This window comes from Hippopotamus amphibius, chromosome 14 (assembly GCF_030028045.1).
Source record: "Hippopotamus amphibius kiboko isolate mHipAmp2 chromosome 14, mHipAmp2.hap2, whole genome shotgun sequence".
Lineage (NCBI taxonomy): Eukaryota > Metazoa > Chordata > Mammalia > Artiodactyla > Hippopotamidae > Hippopotamus > Hippopotamus amphibius.
In genome coordinates, this window is record NC_080199.1 from 921,184 (window position 1) to 945,489 (window position 24,306).

Below are 24,306 nucleotides of genomic sequence, written 5' to 3' on the forward strand. Positions count from 1 at the left end.
CGGGAGGGTGGCGTCTGCCTGGGACCCCAGGACAGGAGGTGCCCCGGTCCCTCCAGGGACCGCCCGCAGGCAGGCGGGAGCGCGGCCACCTACCTGCCCGCCGGCGCCCGGGGAGGCGTCGATCATGTGGACGGCGGCGGCGTCAGGGAGCACCTGCCCGTTGCAGACAGCGTGCGGCACGTACACGTGGCCCTCCACGCAGCACTCCTTGAACTCCATGTTGTTCTCGGTGAGGGTGCCCGTCTTGTCCGTGAACACGTACTCCACCTGCGGACACGGCTCAGCTGGGCGCGGCTGCCCCTCGAGGGGCCGCGGATCCCCCACGGCGCTCTTCGTAGGAGACGGATTTCCGCGGCTTTCACCCAAAAGTGCTGCCTCTCGGGCTGGACGGGGCGCACGCGGGCGGTCCCCCGCCCCCAGCTCTGTGCACGCGACCGTCCAGACAGAGCCCGGCTCGGGGTGCGTGTGGGAGGACTGCACTCTCACCAGAGAGGGTGGTTTTACTTCTCCCCGGACGCGGAGCACGGAGAAGCCTGCGTTCCCGGGGATGGAAACGCTGGGCGTCCGACAGAAAGACGGAGACGGGCGGGGTGGGGGCCTGGATCTGATTTAACTGAAAAATCAAGGATGTGGGTGCAATGAACTTATGCCCAGTGTCATTTAAGGTTTGGAAGATAGAATTCAAACAAATAAGAGGACAAACTTCGACGGAAAACTGTGGGACGTGTGACAACGACACCTGGTTGTAAACCCTGGATCTAGATGAACTGAAGGAAGGTGGGGAACCTGGACCCCGTGGGATCATCGTGAGCACGGGTGCCCCCATCGCCGGCTGTCAGAGACCCCCGCCCGGGCGCCTCCACATGCCGCCCACCCCGCTGGGCTCCTGCGCGGGGCCCCCGCCCCCACCACACTCCGCAGGGCGGGTACCCGTCATCACACCCATTTCACAGGTCGAGAGCCCTGAGGGCAGGGCCCAGGCTGCGAGCTGTCAGCCTGGAGCAGGAGTTCGGTGGACGGCTTCTGAACTCTCTTTACAGCACGAGACTGGAACTCAGGTGTCACTCTGCCCACCTTGACGATGACGAGGGCCCGTGAGGACGGAGGAGATGGGACGGGAGGGCCGAGGGCAGCCCCCCGCAGGCTCCCTGCTAATCCACCTCAGTGCACACCCCGAGACCCAGCATCGGCTCCACTTACAGAGGCCACAGATGCGCGTGCGTCTGTGAGTTAACGTAACGAATCTGCATAACTTGTAGATACAGAAGCACCCCCACTGTCGTATAAAGTTAAAAAGCCGGGGGCTTCCCCGGTGGTCCCGACGTTAAGAATGTGTCCTGCAGTGCAGGGGACACCAGTTTGATCCCCGGTCGGGGAACTACGATCCCACACGCCGAGGGGCAGCTAAGCCCGTGTGCCACGACGACTGAGCCCGCACACTCTGGAGCCCACATGCCACAGCAAGAGAAGCCTGAGCCACAACTACGGAGAGAAGCCTGCGCGCGGCAACGAAGAGCCCGTGCGCCGCAAGGAAAGGGCCCACGTGCCACAACTAAGACCTGACGCAGCAAAAATAAAAATAAATATTAAAAAAAAAAAGTTAAAAAGCCACGTTGCTGCTCTTTCCCCAGGTACAGGTCGTATCTCTGAGCCTGAGCTGAAGTGGAAACGCCCCCCGTGACCACCCAGACGACCTGCCTGCACGATGAGGATCCCGCAGCGTCTAGAAACCCGGGCACGTCAGACAGAGGGACTCGGCCGCCAGCACGAGTGAGAACACAGTTCAGGAGCCGCTGACCTGTCCCAGCTCTTCATTCAGATCCGAGGTGTTAACCAGAGGCCCTTCCCCGGTCTCCTCGTCACGCATCTCTTCGTCCCAGGTGATGAAGTAGGAGCCGAGGAACTTCTGCATCTCCACGGTGACGTACATGGACACGGGGATGATGTAGTTGAAGAGGACCATGAAGGCCAGGAAGTCCGTGAAGGCTCTGAGGAACTGAGAGAAGGCGACGTGACCCCCAAATCTGAGAGTCCGCCAGGCACAGCTCAACAAGCACTGTTTTTAAATGCAAGTGCTTCAAACCCAGAGGTGGAGACCACCGGGGCAGCGGGGCCATGGGCTTCACCGCCTGCACCCGGCTTCCGTGCTGAGGCAGGCCCGGGGCCGGAGCTGCCCCACACCCGCTCTGCCGGAGGGGACGGGGTCGCCCCTGAGCCGCACTCGGAGAGCGGGGTGGGGGCGGGGGGCGTCTCCCGCCGAGAGCCCGCAGGACATCGCGCACGGTGATTCTTTCAAGCTTCCCTTGAGATGCTGATAAGTGACCACGTGTAGGGGTGTGAACAAATGCTGTCTCTGTGTAGCTCTGTCCCTATGTCCGAGCCATCGGGTTTCACGGGAGGCCGGACGGAACACAGGGAAGACGCGGGGCCCAGGCTGGGGTCTGCACACGGCCCTGCTCTGAGCTGCGCGCAGTCAGGCCTGGACGTGCACGTGGCTCAGGTGGACGTGGAGGGACCGGCCAGGACACCGTGCCACTTTAAGTAGGGGACGTTTATCAAATCAACGCACTGGTTTGGGGGAAGACAATTCCGATGGAGATAAGCAGGTGCCGGCCCCCACGTGCGAGCGCAACCCTTTCTCACGATAACGTCCCACCGCTGCCACGCTCCTGTTCTCCACCTGTTACCCGAGTAGGGACCATGTTTCTCACAGTCCCTAAAGAGTGGCTGCTCCGCCCCTCGAATACGGGTCACGGCACTGGGTCCTGGAGCAGCGAAAGGGTCTGAGGTTTGTCCTCGTGAATTCAGGATGGACGCCGATACCGTTCCAGACCCGACTATTCAGAAACCCGAAGAGGGAGGGGCACCCGGTGTCCACGGCCGGGCGCGGGGCTGGGAGGGGTGCAGCCGACGCCTTCACCATCAAGGATTTCATCGCCCAGACGTCGTCTGGTCTCCCCGTGTTTCCACGGCGACGGCGGGGGGAGGGGCGGGGGACCAACCGGCACAAGGGAGTCGCTCTCCGTACCAGGTTCCGCTCTCTCTCCGCCTCCGTCTTCTGGTTGTACCACGGCTCATCTCGGAAAGGCTCACTCTGCCACACGTACTTCAGGACAGTGTTGATCAGCGCTTTGCTGACGAGGATGCAGAGGTACACGACGAGGAACGCGTTCATGGACCTGAAACACAAGGCAGGGGTGGTGACTCTGCGCCCGCTCCCCGAGGAAGCCCGAGCCGTGCGTCCCCTTGCTCTCATCCGTCGGGGGAGCACGCTGTGAACAGACAGGAACAGCACAGCAACGGGTTTTCGAGGACCCCCCCACCCCCCGCCCCGAGAGCTCGTCTACGTCTGAGCGCACTCCGTGGGCACTGGTGCGTGTTCTCGGGCCACCAGGGGAAGAGCCAAGGGCAGAGGGCACAGCCTGGCTCCCCAGGCACTTAATTCAAAGAACACCCTGAAATCAACTTCTTCCACCATGAAGCATCAGCCGGTGAGTTCCAAACCTGGACATCACCACCACGGACATCACCACCACGGAGGAAGTGGGCCAGGAGCGGGGCGGGGAGTGCAGGGAAAGTGCTGAGTCCTCAGCCAGTGTCCTAGGATCTTATGAAGAAGCTTTGATTTTCCATTATTGATTTCTGAAACTGACTTGTCAGTGCAGACCTCTGGAAACTAAGCATTCTTCCTTAATAAGAACCAACTGCCCAATTTCACATCTGATGCAGCCACAGACGGACAGAGACCCAGGATCACATCTCAAGGTCGACGTGCCCAGAGCAGCCGGAAGATGCCCCCACGGTCTCCCCCGCCATCACCAAGGAGCCCACAGATCTTTATTACACAGCGTGTGGACACTCAGCCGTACACCTCAAGTCAAGGACGCGCTTTCAGAGGCAAAGGAGACACCATCCCGGGTCATGTTTTCTTACAAATTCAACTCCATCCCCGACGTATTATCAGAAGAGGACTGTTCCCTCTGCTAATGCTTTCCTCAGGGAAACCATCTCAGAAAAGTGACCCAGTTTTGACTTTTTCATGAAATGGTGGGAGGAGCTGTTGGGTGTCCACAGCTGACCCTGAACCAGGACTCTGGGTGTCCCTGTGCGGGTGGGACCCTGCAGACGTGGGCAGAGGGCACGTGGCCACTTAGTCCCCACAGAATACGACAGTCGACCTGAGAGCCAAACAACCTGCTCGACTGGCTATCAGACCCCACGAAGGAGTTGCTGATGAGACCAAGAGGAAAAGGATTCCACGTCTGCAGGGTCTGCGACGGCGGAAAGGTACGGGTTTTTACGTGCTTCGAACCATGGGGTCCTGAGCTTACTTCTCAACAGCAGATCGCTTCTGGGACTTTGACTGATAGTTGAGTGCCATCTTGGTCTCCATGCCCGTGTAAACAGCAGCACCTGCGAAGCAGAGGGTGGATGTCAGAGCGACATGGCCATGCCTCGCTCTACACAGCGAAGTGCGCACCGCTATGACGCAGACGGAATTCTGGACAAAACAAATCATATTTAAAATTTTTCTAGGCAAGCTACCTGTCCATAAAAAGAGTCCCACCACGAGATTCTTTAGGCCAAAGGAATGCTTTTTTTTCCTGCATAGAGACCAACAGCACTTCTTTTTAACTTCAGATTCTAATATATTGAGTTTTCCAACATTTCTATATTTATAAGCTGTTTCAGTTAAAACAGAAAAAGTAGCCCACCAGAAGGGGGAAATACTAGCAAAGAAACACAGCCATTAAAGGAAACTGCTTGCAGAACTATGCTGTGCGAATTCTTTCATGGACGTAACTTTATATCTGTGTCAAAAACGGCAGGCACTTAATACGCGAGCAATGTTCTCAGATGCCACTGCCTTGTGGGTTGTGGTTGGACGTGGAGACTGGTTTTCTTCGTGAGGAAAATTATTGCTGCCATAAACCCACAGCACCTTGAAGCACAAAGAGACGCTCTCAAGGTCCCTCTATGGGTTTTAACTGCTTAATGGTCCTTGGTTTCAGAAGCTATTATTAATAATTCACCAGTTAAAACATTTACCGAAGATTTTCTCGGTGTTCTTCAGCGTGGCTCCTCTAAGAAGCAGGTTTTCGGATCCTAACGGCCTGCAAAGATAAGGCGACCAGTGACAGGGCGACGGAGGCAGAGGGTGGGCGCGCTGAGAGGCGGAGGCAGCGCATCCGCTCCACACACGCTGTTCCAGGAGGAAGCCGTCTCAGGGCAGCTCTGCTTGCACCGGGACTAGGACGGCTGGCCGGGTCCACGCGAGCGCACCTGCTCTTTCCCTGGGGGGCGGCGGCACCTGTCTGCCGGGAGATTCCCGCAGAGTCGGCAGGGGCCCCAGCCCAGCCCAGCCCCAAGGGCCGCACCCACGGCTTTAACCACGTTCCACTGGCCACGGCGAGGGTCGTGGGGCCCCCGCTCAGTTCCATCAGCAGCACCTGAGCACGTGTCAGACGTGCCACCCGACAGACCCCCCCCCCCGGAAACCCGCCCCCTCCAGGCTTCACGTCCGAGGCCTGGGGCACCGCGGACCCCAGGTGGTGCCTGCGACTTGTTCGGCTGTCTCTGGTCCACCCTCGGGGAGGTTCACGTCCAGGACACGGCGGCGCTCTCGGAGAGGAAGGCGGACAGCCCTGCGCAGCACCTGTGAGCACCGCAGCCGAGCCCGAGGCCCTGAAGGCAGGTGGCCTGTAGGTCTGGAGCCGCCCAGGCACGGCTGCTCGGGGGCAAATGTGGCGACCGAGGACGTTAAAAATCGTTCGCGCAAAACAAGCCTTCAAGATGCATCGGTGGGCAGCCTTCAGGGGCTCAGGGCCCAGTGCTTGCCTTCCGAGTCGTAATTCCTTCTCGCTTCCCACGCGTAGAAGGGAAACAAGAGGCAGAATTCAGACTCACTGATCTGGCCATTTACCGTCCTCTCCTGATCTCCTCTGGTGGGTAAAGGGGAAGCGCTGATCTGGGGTAAAGGGAAAGATGATTTCCCTTTCTCGCGGGAGGCGAGCGTCCGCTGAACGTTATCAACTTAACGCGTTCAGTGTACTCAGCTGCCCCGGCTCAGGACCACATCAGGCTGAAGATGAGAAAGAGGGGCCTCTCGGCGGGGCACGCTGGCGGCGACAGCCCTGACCTGACAGGCCTGCCCAGGGCCGTCCTGTGGTCTCAGTGTGTGTCCCCCAGCCTGACAGCCACGCGGGACGACACCCGGCTGCACACGTGCTGTCTGCTTGTGTTGTATGTACTGCCAGCCTCTGTTAGCAAACATGACAGCTCACATCCAAGGTACTTATGGAAAGAAATGTCCCTTTTGTAAGTGTCCCCAGGGAGTCTGAAAATACTTTTGCTTAAAAAAGTACTTTGCTTCTAGTTTGGACAGGAGGATGAAGAAACATCACTCTGAAAGGACTGAGAGTGTGGATATACAATTCATAACTGTCCACACCACAAAGTTATAAATATCTTTAAAAACCCAAATATTAAGTCTGCTGAATTGTATAAGTACTTAAAAAGCTAAACGAAAATAAGTATCAAAATACAAACTATACTAGTAATTATCTTCCCAAAGGGCTCAACCTTCAACTTCATCCAAATATCAAACAAGGAAAGCCTGCAGCGTTTACTTTCTCAGACTCACCCGCTGGCAATATGCGTTCATCTAAACACACTCTCAGGACTTCCCTGGTGGCACAGTGGTTAAGAATCTGCCTGCCAATGCAGGGGACACGGGTTCCATCCCTGGTCCAGGAAGATCCCACATGCCGCGGAGCAACTAAGCCCGCATGCCACAACTACTGAGCCTGAGCTCTAGAGCCTGTGCACCACAACTATTGAGCCCATGTGCCACAACTACTGAAGCCCGTGTGCCTAGAGCCCGTGCTCCATAACAAGAGAAGCCACTGCAATGAGAAGCCCACACACCGCAACGAAGAGAAGCCCCCGCTCGCCACAAGTAGAGAAAGCCCGTGAGTAGTAACGAAGACCAAATGCAGCCAATAAATAAATAAATTAATTAAAAAAAAAACAACAAAAAAACACTATACTATATTCTCGTTCAAACTCAAGTTAATCCTCACAAGACACGGAAAGCCAGGCTATTTCTCCAAAGGAACTAGGCATTAACCTTCAGTACAATACATAGTTAAGAAAGACCACGGCAATGCCCTCCACAGGCTCTGGAAAGGACCTGCTCACCTGCTGATGGAGAACGGTCATCAGAACATGCTAAGGAGGGCTTCTTCCCTGGTGGCGCCGTGGTTAGGAATCTGCCTGCCAATGCAGGGCACACGGGTTTGAGCCCTGGTCTGGGAAGATCCCACACACCGCGGAGCAACCAAGCCCGTGCGCCACAACTACTGAACCTGCATTCTAGAGCCCGCAAGCCACAACTACTGAGCCCACGTGCCGCAACTACTGAAGCCCGCGTGCCTAGAGCCCGTGCTCCGCAACAAGAGAAGCCCCTGTGCAGTAATGAAGATCCAACACAAATAAAAAAAAAACTTATTTAAAAAAAAACGTGCTAAGAGGGACACCAACTGTTTCCTTAAAACAAGTGATTTCTGGAGGCTTTCAAGGAGATAAGCCCCATGACTATCTATTTTGTAGTAATTTCCCGCTGAGTGCTTCTTCCACTTCTGGGCCAGTGCTTCCTTTCACACACAAGGTAATGACCAGGACACAGACAGTCTGGGGACTGCTTACATCGGAAGAAAAAGAATGTCTCTAACCAGTGGGGTTTGTGGAAAAGGAGCAACTTCAAAACCTACTGAAAGTCCGTTCCTCAGTGTAGACCTGAGACCACGTGCAGGTAAAACGTCCACAGCCCAGGAAGCAGGGGTGGCATGGGCCACACCCAGGCTGAGGCAGCTCCGGTAGCACGGCCTCAGGGGGTCCTCCCAGCTGTCGGCGGTCGGGGGGATGCTGAACGCCCACCGGGGACCCGCACGGGTCACCACCCATCCCCCGCAGCAGGTTCCTGTGTCCCCGGGGGACGTGAGCCTGGGCGTGCCCTCGGGAGACCACCCCACTCCCCCCCACCCCGACATCCAAGGCCGAGCAGGTGTCCAGGGAGGAGGGTGAGCTGGTTCCTGCAGCCAGCAACGCGGCCCAAGTCAGACCCTCGCAGCCCCCAGCTGCAGGCACAGGCTGTTCGGTTACCAAAGGCCTCTGTAAGGGACACGCCCCTCCCTTCGCCTGCCGGCGGGGCGCCCACCCTTCCCGCTGGAGGGGACCCTCAGCCGACTGCGGGAGGACGTGCCCCACGGGGGTCAGTGGTTTGCTAACACGTCCAGACATGCACACGGGAGAAGCCAGCAGAGGGGGTGGAACCCGGACCCCTGGGTGCGTGGAAGGCCCCCCTCAGACCCGGCGGGACAGCAATGATGAAAAACTCTCATGGGGAGAAGAAGCCACGTCTGCGTGAAAGGCGGAGACGGAAGCGCCCAGGTGTGGACGCGGCAGAGACGGAAGCGCCCAGGTGTGGACGCGGCAGGGTCCTCACCTCACCACGGGGTCGTTCAGATCGCTGTAAACATTTATGCGGCCGACGAACCTGGTGGGGGGAGAGTCAGGTCACTGCCAAGGCCACGGGGGTGGGAGGGACCCGAGACCCTGCTCTAGGAACACAACGTCCCCCCACCAACCCGTGCCTAGACGGGCTGGGGATCTCTACGGGAAACACAGGGCTGCGGGGAAACCACTCCTCCTCCCCCGCCCCCACCGTGCTTGTTCTAACTAGCTTACAGCTTAAACGATGCTCCTTAAAGTCACTTCCTCAAAATACAGAAAACTCGTTTTTCTTTGACAAATTTAGTTCCATTAAGCCTTTTCAAATGTCTGTATAAATAGCTACAGATTGGACTGTTGCTGGACTATGAAAATATAAAAGGAACGTGTTTTTGACCAGGTCTTCATCTCTCAGCAGCGATTTCCACGCTCCCTCCAGACAGCCACGCGGCCAGGCCACGAGGGGTGGAGAGCGGGGAGGGCGGTGGGCGAAGGAGGCCGGCTCACTTGTAGAGGTCGGGTTGCGGCTGCTCACACTCGATGGTGGCGTGGAGACCATCTATGTCTTCCTCCGTATGAAACCCCTTTGTGTCTTGAACGGCGTAGTGGGTCTGCAGATTGAGAAGACATGGGAATTCACAGCCAAAATGGTCAAGACAAAGCCGGCAGCGGGGGCCTCCCGCCCCAGGGCTGCACTGCGGCTTCACTTTTTGTGCACATGAATAAGCCCGATTACAAAGCCTGGTCACCGGACGAGACAGGAGGGTATAATAAAGGGTTTGCGAGTGTAAAAAGGTTATAGAACCATAGGTACCACCGGGATTCCTGCATCTATGAGGTGCCAGGAAATCCTTCCACCCTTAGCCAGTGTCCTCAACTTAAGACTAACAGATTCTTCTTCAAAACCGGACACTTGGATTCATCTGTTCAAGTGGTAGCTCCTCAAATACAAAACAAACTTGGGACCTAAACTATTCCTTTCTGTTTATAGGATGCCCTATTGTCCACTGAGAGCTGTCTGGGGAGCCTTGACCCCAGGGCTCCTCCAACTAAGGGAGTCCCAGGCCCTGGGCCCCACACCAGAGCGCCTGAGGCCAGGGGCTGGGGCGGCGCCTGAGAACCAGGTTCCTAACCTGATCCCAGGGGATGCGGGTCGGCTGGCCTGGGACCCCATCTGGAGAAGGTGGACAGGTGGGCGGGCTTTGGGAGTGGAGAGGAAGGACGGGCTGCGTAAGGAGGATGCAGTCTCCTCCATGTCTCCAAGGTGTCAGTGCGGGGAAAGCACGTGAGGATTCAGAGCAATGGGGCACGTGATCACAGCATCCCCGTAACACGGTGCATCCAGCACGTTGGGAAATTTCCTAATTATAGCCTCACAAGAGCCCCTGGAACACAGGTCTGTGACAGATGTGAAACCTCCCTAGACGTGACCTCTGCTTTTAAGGAAAGGGCTCAGGTGACTCCAGCCCCCGGAGCATAAACACACAGAGGTCCAAGTGCAGCCCCGGTGCTGACAGGGGCCACATCTGGGCCAGGGTGATGGCCATGAAACTTGACCCTGACAGCAGTGACACACCCGGAGGGCTCGCGGCGTCTGCCTCAGGGACGCGTCTGGGCAGCAACGTCCCTCCGTGGGTCGGGGGTGTGGAGAGCAGCCCACTGCCCGCAGCCGGATGAGTGTGGCTCTCCGGGGGCGGGGAAGAGGCACACGACCCCCCAGGCTCCGATGGTCTCTGTACACCCAGCACTCTCCACCCCAGCACTGCCTTCCCTGACAGTGACTGTGCCAGAAGATTCCCTCTCCTGGGATTCGTTAGGTAGAAAACACGAGAGTAAACGTGGAAGCCCCGCGGGGCTTTATATGATGAGACCACGAGTCACCCACAGAGGATGAGGGTGTCCTTCGGTGTTCCCCGTCGCAGAACTGCCTGCGTGCACCCGCAGGGTTCAGGCACCGTTACAGCCGCGTTTCCGGAGCAAGAGACTCAGAAACATCGGACTCACAGAGCCAGGCTCACTTTCATAAACTCCTTGGAGACGTCCAGGGCTTTGAAAACAATAAAACCCTTAAAATTAACAGCAATGTGATTTTTCTTTTGTGACGGTTATTTAGAATTTTGTAGCACCAACTGCTGGTACAGAATTCCACACTGAATGTAAGAAATGAATCATAATTTCCCAAAATCCTTCCTAAGATATTCTAACAAAAAGACTCACTGAAGTAACAGTCGGGCAAAATCTAGAATCACTTTTCACACAATTCCAGTGCAGTCGCATCACTAACTTTGACCCGTAAAATGAAAACTTAAAAATTCCAACAATCTCTTCCTTACATCCTTAACTGGGTACCACTAAACAACGTGGCTAAATAAGGAACACGGAGTTGCTTCTCTCAGCCCGAGAGGCTGGTCATTAGGGCACTGAGGGTGGAAGGAAGAAAGGGAGACGCGCACGAGGGGACAGAGCCTGTGGGTTCTCCCTGAACAGAGCCTCACGCCTGGCGCAGCTCTGGCCACACGAGCACGGGGTGGGGGGGGGTGGACGGGGAGGCCCTGATGGGGCATGAATAACAGGCACGTTACTTTGTGGCTGGACTCTCCATCCAGGCTGGCGGTGGTCACGTGGCAGGTCCCGTCCGCGCGGCTGCTGGACAGGAAGACCAGGTCACAGGGGAAGGTCTCGTCCTCCTTGACCATGACGACGTCCCCGACCTGCGGGACAGAAGACAGTGTCAGGAACCGGAAACCGGGCTCGGGGTGGCAGCTTCCACAGGTGCCGTCACGGTGTCACCTGCGGGAAGGGTGTGGATGCTAAGGCGACTGAGAAAGCTGGCTTCCTGGGCATCGGGCCCAAACCCGGGCACACCTGTGAGGCTGGTGCTCCAGGCTCAGACCCGGATGCTGCACAGGGCATGAGGACAGAATGTTTTGCAACATCCTATCTTGTGGTGACAGCAATATTTGCAGTACTTGCATTCCAACCAGGAGGGTGAGGTGGACGGTCTCCCTGTGGGCGCGAAGCCTGTGATGTGGCCGCAGTGGTCAGGGCCGCGTGGTCCTGTGGGGTCCCAGCGGAGGGCTGGCACAGACCATCGAGACGTAGCAGAGAGCCCAGGAACAGAGCCACGCAAGCACGCTTAACGGATTTTGGACGAAGGTACAAAAGCCACGCGATGAGCAGGGACAGCCTTTCAACAGATGAGCATGTGGTCAGTTCCAGGCAAGAAAGGGACTTTCACCTGGACCTCACACCCAACATAAACAGTAACACAAAATGGAGCAGGAACTTAAATCTAAAACATAAAACTATAAAACTTACAGGAAAAAAAAAATCGGAGAAAATCTTTGGGCTCCAGGGCTTGGTGAAGAGTTCTTAACCTTGACACTAAAGCACCTTCCATAAAGGAAACATCTGTGAATTAGACGTCATCAACGTGAACAACGTCTGCTTTGTGAAATACCCCACTAAGGTATTTCAGACAGAGGACTAGTATGAGAATACATGGACTCTCAACGTTCAACAGTAAAAACCCTCAATAATTAAGCAGGAAACGGGTAAAAGCCACGAATAGATGTTTCTGATGGCAAATAAGCACACGGTGAGATGTTCACCGGCCACTAGGGAGACACACGCGTAAACCACACCAAGCATCAGAAAGACCAAGAGGAGCCACAGTGACAGGACCAAACGCTGCCGGGACACTGAGAAACAACTGTGCAGACGCTCGGGAAATGGTGTGGCTGTTCCTTTCAAAACTAAAAATGGATTTCCCATTATTTTATTAAGACCCAGCAATTGAACTCTTGAGTTTTGACGCCAGAGAAATGGAAACAATATTCATGCAAAAGCCTGTACATGAATGTTTGCAGCAGCTTTACTCGTGTTGGCCCCAAACTGGAGAAACCTCAACATCCTTCACCTGGACCACACCCCACAGACTCTGCAATGAAAGAAAGGCACCCAGATGCCCAGCCTGGGCCAGTCCCAAGGGAATTCGGCTGCATGGAGGTTACAGACTGCACGGCTCCACCGACACAGGGACGCATCCCGGAGGTGCCCACATCAAAGGCTTCTTCTCCACTAGCCTCGAGCAGCCTTTTCTTTCTTCCCCGTCTCACAAAATCCATTAAAATCCTCTCGGGTAAAACAGGCTGGAAACAGAGCAGACTTTCCCCACAGGAGATGAATACCTTAAAAATTCAATTTTCTGCGGACAGGTACTGTTTAGGTCTGTTTTTGAAGAGGTGTTTAGTAAAGGTATGGAAGACTTTGCAAAGGAAACATAGTTGTTAAAGGAAATGGTATTCAGGGCCTAGGTCCGAAGGAGCCTGTTAACATGTGCGTGGGGATCCCCACCGCTGCTCCCACTGAGAGGTGGTCCTCCCAGCCCCTCACCTCCCGACCCCACGACCACGAGGGAAACATCGCCAACCTAGGCTACCGGAGGGGAATTACTGAAATGCCCACACGGTGAAATTCGTAAAGCAAAATGTGGTTTAAAAACTTAAAAATACATCTAACATAGAACACACACGATAACGGTTACGCGGTTGACAAAGATGGACCACGTCCTGAGGCCACGAGAACAGGCGCGTCCTGGCGTCCTGACCCTGCCCTCTGCCCGAGACACCCACGGACCCCCAGGCTGACCCGCCGCCCCTCCTCGGGGCTCAGGGCTGTGCCCGGAAGCAGCGGCTCGGGTTCAGGGAAGCTGAGGCCCACCTTTCATCCCTGTGCACGAGGGCTGGTGCCTCTCCCTCACGGCAGCTTCCCCGTGGCCCTGCCGTGACCTCTGGCAGGGAAAGCAGCCCGGGGGGTCGGGAGGGGACAGAGGGACCATGGGGCTGCAGGGGAGGGGCACGGTGGGGGCGCAGAAGAGGGGGGCCGGCGACCAGGACGAGGATAAGGACGAGGGGGAGGCCGGTGGAGGCCGGCTGGGCCCCACCCCGAGGCTCACAGCGAGACAGGACTCGGGGACAGACCGTAAACGTCACACTTATTGTCCGTACACATACAGGCGCTTCTAAGCAGCTAGCGTAGGTCTGAAAATAAGTCCCTGAAATAAGTTAAGCGTGTGTTTAAGGATAATGATACACCAATAACACACTGGAAAAAAAGAAGTAAAGATACAGCTTTCGGGAGGTTTCTGTCCCCATTTTCATAAATTTCCAGCCAGTGGAGTTGATCACACGAATGGGATTTTGCCTTGTTGTAAAACAACTGTCGTACAGGTGTTCAGAGCGGTCCCCGTCCGGACTGGTGACTATCAGGCCACGCGCTCAGACAACAGGTCTGGGGAAGCCGGTGGCCGAGAGGCTGTGCGAGGGGCTGGGGTGGGGGCGGGGGACACGGGGAGGCTCTGGACGTCCGCTCCGTTCCCTACGACCCTAAACCTGCTCCAAGCGTGAAGTGAATTAAAGCCTTAAAAATTAATAGACAGAAATAAGAAGCTAAAAAAAGATGGTGGTAGGTGCGTGCCTGAGTGAGCAGTGCTCAGGCAAGACGGTGGGTCTGCCCCCCGTACATACAGCAACTTCAGACGAAGCTCCTGCCAAAGAAAGGGAGCTGGGACGATTTCTCGCCCTTACAGGTTCGCAGCCGTCCGGGGCTCGGCGGGGGGCAGGGTCGACTGGGGATGGTGGTGGGGAGCCGTCTGGGAGCCGCGGGGCGGGGGCCGTGGCCGCCTGGGGGCCAAGGGGCGGGGGGGGGCGTGGCCATCTGGGGGCCGGCGGGGGGGGGGGTGGGGCGTGGCCATCTGGGGGCCGAAGGGCGGGGGGGGGGGGCGTGGCCGTCTGGGGGCCGCCCGGGACTCACCCTGAGCTTCCGGCTCTGCTTGCGCACCAGGCGGCCGTGCTGCACGAAGTGCACGGGGCACTGGTTCATGGCGCTGTCGGCCTTGTGGCGCAGCCAGTCCTCGTAGCCCTGCGACGGGAGAGACGCCGTGAGCCCCCTCCTGCCTGTGGCTGGCACGGCCGCGCCCACGGCCAAGGTCGAGCGCGCGCGTTCCCCCGGTGGACACGAGGCGGTCAGGAGCCGCGTCCCTGTGCTCCCGCCACGGCCACGCACGAAGCCTGGTCGCCGTTTTGCTACTTTCCCTCGCCCCCCCCCCCCCCCCCACCTGACACGGCTCCCAGCGCTCTGTCGGGACCCACATGGAAGGCCGTCCTCGGGTCAGCGGGACCGTGCCCGGGGTCCCCGGGGACCGGGACCCGCTCAGAGCCCCCTGGGTCTCAGGAGATGCCGAGCGCTTGCCGGAAAAGGCAGAGGTGATGAGGCGCAAATGCCGAGCGGAGAGGCCGAGAGTGGGGTGAGGGGCTCGGGCAGGTGAGCAGGTGGCAATGAGGGGCTGTGCCCGCCCAGGTGCGCGCTGCGGGGGTGGCACAGAGGCGCCCGAGGTCGTCAGATGCTGCTCAGGCGAGCACAGGGCACAGCAGCGGGGGGGCGGGGGGCTCCGCGGGAGGGGCTCTGCACACAGGGAGGAGGACGCAGCGCTGGGAGGAAGAGGGAGGGAGGGAGGCAGAGGACGGCGGGCAGGTGGCCCCTGGGGCCAGGGCCAGGTCAGCAGAGGGACCTGTGGGGAGGGGAAAGGGCTGGCAGAGCCGGAGGTACGTCTGGGGGCAGGGGGTCCTGGAAGGTCACGGTTCGGACAGAGGACCTCCTTCGTCCTCTCCTCAAGTCCTTCGGGGCTGCCGGCCCGAGACCCAGGGTTGAGCCAGAATGAGCCCGGGCTGCAGAGGGCAGTGCTCCCACCTGCCTGGCACTGTGTCCTGGCCCAGGAGGCAGGCAGGTGCCACGGTGCCCGTGGGTGGGTCTCACTCACCGGGAGCTGCTACCACAGCCCTCTGCTGGGAGCCTCTGCAGCCCTCTCCCTGAGACTCTGTGGCCACGGGGCGGGGAGTTCAAGGGCACACGCTTAGGACAGGGACGCCCGCAGCGCCCAGAGGCCCCTCGCTGGGGTCAGGGGGCTCCTGGGGCCGGCTCCGTGTTCTTTCAGCTCTGCCTGCACCGCTGCCTCAGGAGAGGACCCTCTAAGGTCAGGACGGGGGTCTCCAGCCCCCCGTCTGGTCTGTCCTGAGAGGCTCACGAGGAACGTGCTAAGGGCACAGACCAGGCTGCATCTGCGCCAAGGGACCCCGTATCCAGGCCCTCAGCTTCCTCAGACGTTCCGAACTGCTCCCCAGGACGGTCCCGGCTCCCCCGCAGCCGTGTGTGTGGACGCCTACTTGACCACATCCTCATCCCATCTGCCCTTCAGACTACGACATTTAAAAGCCAACGTAATGGACATCAAGTAAAATCACATTGTTCTTCAAATCTGTATTTCCTGAAGACTGCTGAGTGGAAAATAAAACCTAAATTATCACAAAGCAATCCTGAAATGCGTATTAAATACAGACCCGTCCAGACGTCCTCACACTGAAGATGAGCTAGGCCAGCAGCGGGTTCCGCCCTGACACTCACAGAGGTCACCTTGACGTGCCATTCTTCACGCGTTCCTGCTCTGCAGTCAATCACTCTGCCACACTCTGTCACCTCACTCCCACTGTCACCCACGGGCTGCACTTACACCATGTCTCGTGCGACACGTGTGTCCGTTTTTAATTGTTTTATTTAGAGACTGACACAGAAAGCTTGGCTTTGTCAGCAACAATGTGACCATCTGGAATTTAACTGGAGGCTGTCTTTTTGTAAATTATCTCAGATGCAAATGTCATTGTGTTCAAAAGTTTGCAGCAGATAAGGGACTTGCATCTAGAATATATAAACAATTTTCACAACTCATGGATAAAAAAACAACGCCATTTAAAAATGGGCCAATGATGTGAAGATATTTCTCTAAAGAAGACTTACAAAAGGCCAATAAGCTCATGAAGAGACGCTCAGCATCATTAGTTACCAAGGAAATGCAAAATCGAGGCCACGACGGGTACCACCCCACACCCGCCAGGACGACTAATAAAAAAGATGGACAACGAGCCTGAGCAGGAATGTGGAGACACTGGAACCTCACACACGGCTGGTGGGAACGGAAAATGGGGCCGTCACTCTGGAAGATACTTTGGCAGTTCTTTACAACATTAGAGCAATTCTATGCCTACAATTCTATTCCTTCGTATGTACCCAGGAGAAATGAAAACCTACGTCCACACAAAGCTTGTATGTCAACGTTCACAACTGTGTTCTCCCTAATGGTCCCAAAGTACCAGCACCCCAAATGTCCATCAGCAGATGACAGATAAACAAAATGTCCATCCCCAGGATGGAATGTTATTCCTCCGTGAACAAAGCACTGACACACACGACAGTGTGGGTAAACCCTGAACACACCGTGCTCAGTGAAAAAGCCGGACACAAAAGGTCACGTACTGTCCGACTCTGTTAACACGAAGCATCCAGCACAGGAAATCACAGCAACAGAGGGCAGCCTGGTGGCTGCCAGGGGCTGGGGAGGGCACGGGCAGTGATGCTCAGGGGTTTCTCTCAAGACGATGGAATCTCCTGGAACTGAATAGAGGGGATGGTTGAGCCACGTCCCAGACCCGCTGCAGCAGCAGGTCCTCGGGCTCCAGGCAGCAGGGACGCGGCGGGGAAGTGCTCAGGTGCCGTCTCCAGGTGATGCAGCGCGAGGACGGTGTCCTCCTCAGACTCTCCGGGCACCATACTAGCACTGAATTATACAATCTCTCTCATTTCCCTCAAGTGTCTCTTAACTCAAGAACGAATCTAGGGGCTTCCTAGGTGGCACAGTGGTTAAGAATCTGCCACCAATGCAGGGGACACGGGTTCGAGCCCAGCTCCAGGAAGATCCCACATGTCACGGAGCAACGAAGCCCGTGCGCCACAACTACTGAGCCTGCGCTTCAGAGCCCGTGAGCCACAACTATTGAGCCCATGTGCTGCAACTACTGAAGCCCACGTGCCTAGAGCCCGTGCTCCACAACAAGAGAAGCCACGGCAATGAGGAGCCCGCGCACCACGACAAAGAGAAGCCCCCACTCACTGCAACTAAAGAAAGCCCACGCGCAGCAACACAACACAGCCAATAAAATAAATAAATAAATAAATTTATATATGAAAAAAAAAAAAAAATGAATCTAAACCAGCTACAAAAGGGAATTTCTAGGAGTCAGTTAAACTTCCTGTGAGACCAGCTGAAACACACCAGGGCACCCCGCGGTGGGTGAGAGGCGACGCCCTGTACCAGAGACTCTGCGGGACCTTCGTCCTTCCCGTTGGTGAAGCTCACCTGCTTGACAGCCGTGACCGTGATGACGAAGAACAGGGGAAGGCCGCTCGTCACGGGGCTCGTGGGCGTATCGATAATCAGCTGCGGTGGGGAGAGAGCCGTTGAGTCATTTCCAAGAACACCTCCAGGGGCTGCAGATGGACCGGGCGGCCCGGTCACCCCTCCCAACATCTGCCCTGACTCATGTCAGCTTGCTTCACGGCCACCCTGCCTTTTCCCACGGCTGGAGACAGACCAGACACGACGCCAGCCGTCCTAGTTTCCTCCGAAGCCGAGGGCAGCACTCCGTACCTACGGGATGTGCGTGGGGAACCACGCCCGCTGATCCCAGGGCTCGTTTTACTTCAATGCACCCCTCTGCTTCTGGTGCCACACTTTACTCTCCTTATTTGCATAAATTACTGTTGGGGGAATTTTAAAAGTCCTTCGAAGGTATTTTGCTTGATGGAGACAAGTTCGGCTCCTGTTCTTGAAGCACATCTGGTCTGTTCCCGATCCACACCTCACTGTGGTTTTCACTCTCTTTTTTTTAAACTCTCTTTCCCTTAATGTTTTTTAGGAAAATCACCTCCCCCCCACAAAGGATTAGGAAGCTCCTGGCCTCCCATCTGTACTGGAGAATGAGGACGGAGGGTGGCCGCGGCCAGCTCCCACGCACTGCGCTCACGCCTATGTCTTAGTGACCGGGTCTCTCTGAACCAGCACACTCGTCCTTGAAGAAACAAGCGGAGGATCTGCAGACAAAGGGGCACCAAGGCCTTGCTCCTCCTCATGAGTGAACCAGTCCGTCACCTGAGAATAAACCTCACGTGTCTACATTCATATCTGAGGAGACAGGAGAAGATGACGGGCCTTACCTGTACCAGAAATATGATAAGAAAATAAAAGTTGGCTATTCTTCTGAATTGTTCAAATAAGTTCTTGGGTATGAAGTTCCAAAATGTGTACTGTATGAAAGAAAAACAGAAAGGAGTCATTTTGATCACATTTTGCATTGTGCAGTGTTACTCTACCACGATAGGCAACCCTGGATTTCAAAGTACAAAACGTCTAGTTTTAGATACAAAACAAAATTGAGGGTCTGTAGACATTTTATCAACTTGTTGACGGTAAAAACAAACTGCTAACACAGAAAGTGTACTCTAAAAGCAGCAAATCACCTAATTCCTGATAATTCAAGGTAATGCAAAGTAGCTTAAGAATCGTTTCACTATTAAAATGTCTCTCATGAAATATAAACCTCTGATCATTAAAACGCACAAGGTCAGCAATTTTCTTTGATCGTAATTTGTGGTAAGCTCTCTGCTTTGTTACGGCATGCCTAGGAGGTGACAAAGTAAAACAGAAGTCACCATCTTCAGGTGGTCTTGACCCGGCCTGGCTACGGTTCTTGCACCGAGGGGATGCCTTGGGCCAGCCCCTCCCCCTCCCCTATAGGGCTGGAGAGGGACACAGGGAGGGTGTCAGGACATTTACTCTCAAAATGTCTCGTTTCTGCCTGAGGAGGAGACTTTCCCTAACCTCTGTGTTGAAAAAAAAAAAAACAATGTGCCAGATGTCATTAACCTAGTATAAATGCTGAGCTTGGAAACTGTTTTTAAAATTCCATTTGACAGGTTTGCCTTTTAGTGAAGATTGTTCACTGAAGAGGGAGAGCCTGCTCTGCCCTCCATCTCTCTGTACCTGGACCGGAAAACACCTTGGTGATCTCTCTGCACCTGGACCAGTAAGCACCTTGGTCATCTCTCTGCATCTGGGCCAGTAAGCACCTTGGTCAGCTCCCAACAGGGAGGGAGCTGGCACAGGGGACCTAGACACTGGTTACCAAACTCATCCCAAGAGCTTCACAAACCCATGTTCTCGAAAACGATGCTGTGTCTTGATTTCAAATTCCACTTGTTCGTTGCTGGCATATAGGAACGCAATTGACTTTTGCATCCTGCAATCTTGCTATAAGAGCTTATAAATTCCAGGAGGTTCTTGTTGATTCTTTGGGTTTTCTACACAGACAATCACATCACATGTAAACAAAGACAGTTTTATTGCTTCCTTCCCACTCTGTTTATCTTTTATTCCCTTTCCTTCTCTTACTGTATCAGCTACAACTTCTATTGATGTTACTGCCATAACATCTCATGGCAGAAGCCAAACGAACCTTTTGACCAACCCAACAGTAAGATGCTGAATAAGAGTAGTGAGAAGGGCCTCTTTGCCTTGCTCTCAATCTCTGGGTGAAAGCATCTAGTTAGTTTTTCACTATTAAGAATGATTTTAGCTATTTTTTTTTTTTTAGATGTTAAGGAAATTCTCCTCTGTCCCAAGAATTTTTATCACGAATGGGTGTTCGACTTTGTCAAATGCCCACTAGGTTTTCTTCATTGGAGTACAACCAAATTGAGAACCAAAAGGCAGGAGTCCTGGACAGAAACATAGCCACACAAATTGAGAGAGTGGAGAACACACAGTTAGAGCTTCTTTACCTCTTTTTCTCAATCAGAAAAAACAAACAAAAACAAACAAACAAAACAACCCTGATGGCGTGTAAAAGCACAGGCACTTTTTTCCTTAAAATAAACAAACACCCCCAAAACTATGATCTGAATTTTTAATTTGCTACTCCTACCTGAAGACATGTAGCTACTCTACGGAATTCTCAAAATATTTACTCTTTATTACGCCATAAAAAACATGGGCTTTGGAGTCAGACCCCATATTAAACTCTGGTCCTAACATTTAAAAACTGGGTAAGACTTGAGCACACTATTTAATGACTGAGTGCTACCCTTCTTGTCTATAAAATGAGTATAAGACTAGCCTGTGCCTTAAAGGAATGTGATGAGGACTGAGGTTCTGGCTCAAAACTGGTCTGGAAAATGCCAGAGACATTGAAATTCTACAACTTGAGAAGAAGCACAAACAAATCAATCTTTTTAAAGGTTTGAGAGAGTTACTTTCACTAACTTTCAAAAGGAGTTATTAAAAGAAATATAAATTATACCATCACAGCATTTATGTCTCATTTTTGTGGTTCTCTGACCAGCAGAGAAAGATCTTTCACTCTTCATACACTCGTTTCTATGAGATACTGATCCCACAGGGAACTGTCTTTAAGACCCCAGCCTGTGAAACCTACTCTCGCTCCCGGCACCCAGGCCAACAAACTCACCACCCAGTAGTTAATTAAGACACTTCCCCAAACACCTCTAACACATTACTCAGCAGCAAAGTCACATTAGCGGAAAAAGTTCCTACTTAAAATCCCATCTTCTATCTGCTGAAATATTTATAGATGGAAATTATATATTGCTTAGGATTTGCTTCAGAATGATCTCGAGGAAGAAAATGGATGCATAGATGGACACGCTGGGCTACCTATGGATACGTGCAGACAGTGAGTGGTAAGTGCACAGGCATGTGCTACCCCGCACTCTTTACTTTCCTATGTTTTTGAAAGTTTCCATATTAGAAAACTCCATATATGTATTATAGAATGTCATCTTCTACAATCCTACCAAACATGCAGATCAGTTTTCATTAACCCTAGCACACTACGTGAATATCTGGTCTTGTTTTATTTTAATGCTACTATTTCAGGACACCCTTTCAGTTTCCTAAATCCTAGTCTACCAAGGAACCAGCACAGATGTGGAATTTAAAACCACTTAAATGATGACTTTATTCCTATCAGGTGCAGGAGGCCCATGCAGCAGCTTAGATATTATGTTCTGTGATCTCCATATTTTACAGAATAATTGACTGTCATAAGTTAATCGTGCTGATTAATAGTAATATGGCGAAAAAGAGGGTTATTAATCCCCGGTGATGTACGGTAGGAAAAGTGAAAACCCTATCAGATAGTTTAAACATTCATGCCTGCACTGATACATCAGTACTGTGTGGATAAAATAAAATAAAACCAGCATTTTCTTACACACTAGGAGCTGGCTAATGGACAATGGTGTGCTAATTGTGTCTTTTTGATCTCTGCTAAATTGCAACGATCTAAATATTTGCTTAGAGGCTTGAGCCACAATATAATGTAATACTTTGTATTACAATGTACAATGTAACACTCTGACCTACATCCAACGTCAAGTCCTTCCCCCGAGATACAATCAGTAGAATAGAACTTAATCCTGGAATCCTTGGTATTGGGCCACAACAAAGTGGGCCTTTTCTTGCTATGACGGAGCTGAGGAGCCTGAGGCAGAAGGAACATCTCTTTCCCATCAGACAACTCGGGGAGTGTTGAATCCACAGGACGATTACTGGCCTTGCGTTTCTTTCACGCCGCAGGAGACGTCACAGCCAAAGTGTGCATCTGCCCCGGGGGTCGCGCGTCGTCAGCACCGAGCGGGTTTCAGCCACTCTCTTCCCTCCGTGAGAGTCACCTGTGCTCTGTACTCGCTGCGAGGGCGGCTCAGACGCAGAGACGCCGTCCCACCTGCTCATCCTCCTGCACGTGGAGGCGGGGAGACAGGAGACAGCCTGGCGCCACTCTGCTTCCTGGCCCCAGAGAGTGAAACCAGAGCGTCTGGAAATTGCCGGGGCCGCGGCTACTGCTTATCTGGAGGTGCACCCGGCACAGGTGCGCACGCGGCGCCCCACGCAGGCACTGTGGACGGTCACTCACCGCCCAGGAAGGCACCCAGAAGCTCACAAACAGGGCAGCTTTCCGTACGGGGTGGAGGGACAGCACAGCCTGAGCCGAGTATTTAATTCCACAGTGACCCGAGGGCGGAGCTGGAAGCCACGTCTATTTTCTGCTCAAAAGTACAGTTTTGCAAAGTAATGAAGCCCCACCACGCTCCTGAACCCGGTACCCAGGGCACGGGGCACTCGAGCAGGCCCTGGGTGAGGGACCCGGCGTGAGGTCAGGAGCAAAGGAGAGGCGTCGTGCCGGGGTCATATCTACCAGGTTCTGCGCAAAAAGGAAACAGAACTCAGATCCATCCCTGATCACCAATAACAGCACTTCCACGGATCAGGCCAGAGGGGCACTTTCACCCCTCGTGTAACTTCACATGGTAACTGCTTTCATAACCTCGGACTGAATAAAATCAAACTTATTGAGCATAGGCATCTGGGCACTTAAGAAGTCTTAGTTGGCAATCTTTTCTTTTAAGGTAGAAACGAACGTTTTCCTCCCAAGGAAACACAGATACATCACCACAAACATATTCTCCAAACTTGTTCCTAAACTTACATTTTACAAATTAAAGTGTACTTTTCACACATCTTGAGCTCTTTTTAAATGAAAAGGATCACGTGTCTAGATTTCCACCTGGTGTAAACCCTCAGCCTGTCCACCTCACTTCTGACTCAGATTCCAGGTCCTGGTCTGAGGGCCTCCTCTGTACTGAGATCAACTAGCGGCCGAGGTTATGCTGTCTGTAACTCTTCTTGAAACTCCACACCATCACCTGCCTGGAACTGATTTTAAGCCACCGATCCCGCCTCTTCGAGGGATGAAGGTCGCGTCCCCTCTCCCCTGGGAGCTCAGAGTTGTTGAGTTTTCCTGACACCAGCCCCTCCCGTGTGACAGCCTGACCTGCTCCTGGGGGAAGATGCTCCCTTCATTCTGTCAGTTCTTGCTGCACAGCTTCCTGGGGTGAAGGACCTCTCCTGAGAAGAAGCAGTTTCGACAGGCGCCCAGGACCCTGCACGTGTATTGAAACCTATCCTTGCAGCACGCACTCTGCCCCCCAGGGTGGGTTTCCTTTGTCAGAAGCCGAGGAGGCTTGGGGAACACAGGAGGCTGCCACCGCAGGCGAGGTAAGCTCTCCCAACACAGGAGAGAACGGCGGTGACAAGCAGACAAGGACTGACACGAGCCACCTTGAGGTCTTGCTGGCCACTGGCTGCAGAATATTTGAAGGGAGAACCTGCAAATGATAAATTGGCCCAAAACTTGAGTCAGCTAACAGCGGGGTCAGAAACGGACGCGGGAATCACTGCTCTCGGGCACCTCCCCCAGAGCGTGGGCGCGGCTTCACAACAAACACAGCGTCCTGCGGCCTCAGGCTCTAGTCCATCCACCGCGTCAAGAAGGGCTTTGCTGCTCCGATCTCTGAGTTTCCAGAGTTTCCTCTGAGCGGCCTGCACAAAACCTCCCCTGTCAGGAGGAAAGGGGGCAGGGGCCGCAGGGTCCAAGCTTCGCCTCTGGAGAAGAAACCACTGCTCAGGATGTGACTCAGGGGCCGAGGTGCCTTTGTCAAACGTCCTGCCCAGGCTAGATACGGAGCGGCAGGGGATCTGATGCCCGTCCCCACGAGCTCACACGTGCACGACATCTGAGCGTTTTCAGCACACTTTCCTGTTCCTCGACGCACGTGCATGGCACAGGAGCAGATTTTTAAGAAAACACTTGAGATTTTGTTCCTTTGGGGGCACTAGCGGTTGGCACAGTGCATCTGCGGTGCGCGCCACCTGAGGCTGTCTAACTTATAAATGTCACTACTGGAAAGGCCTGTTTCTGGATACGGCGTCCTCCTGTTTATTTCTCCTTCCGTCTGTCACGTCTGGGCAACCAAGGACTATGTTTGTTT

General features: G+C 54.3%; 1 protein-coding gene across 4 annotated transcripts in view; it reads right to left on the reverse strand.

Annotated features, from left to right (window-relative positions):
* The window catches only part of ATP11A (ATPase phospholipid transporting 11A), a 113,897-nt gene that overhangs the window by 30,750 nt on the left and 58,841 nt on the right, over nt 1-24,306 (reverse strand). For all 4 annotated transcript variants that reach the window (XM_057707573.1, XM_057707574.1, XM_057707572.1 and 1 more), the window contains exons 3-13: nt 18,616-18,705; nt 17,759-17,839; nt 14,326-14,433; nt 11,094-11,222; nt 9,019-9,122; nt 8,507-8,557; nt 5,050-5,114; nt 4,332-4,413; nt 3,029-3,179; nt 1,799-1,996; nt 94-267 (exon numbers count right to left, since the gene is read on the reverse strand). In XM_057707573.1, coding sequence (XP_057563556.1) covers nt 94-267; nt 1,799-1,996; nt 3,029-3,179; nt 4,332-4,413; nt 5,050-5,114; nt 8,507-8,557; nt 9,019-9,122; nt 11,094-11,222; nt 14,326-14,433; nt 17,759-17,839; nt 18,616-18,705 — 1,233 coding nt within the window. The remainder of the gene's footprint in view (nt 1-93; nt 268-1,798; nt 1,997-3,028; nt 3,180-4,331; nt 4,414-5,049; nt 5,115-8,506; nt 8,558-9,018; nt 9,123-11,093; nt 11,223-14,325; nt 14,434-17,758; nt 17,840-18,615; nt 18,706-24,306) is intronic.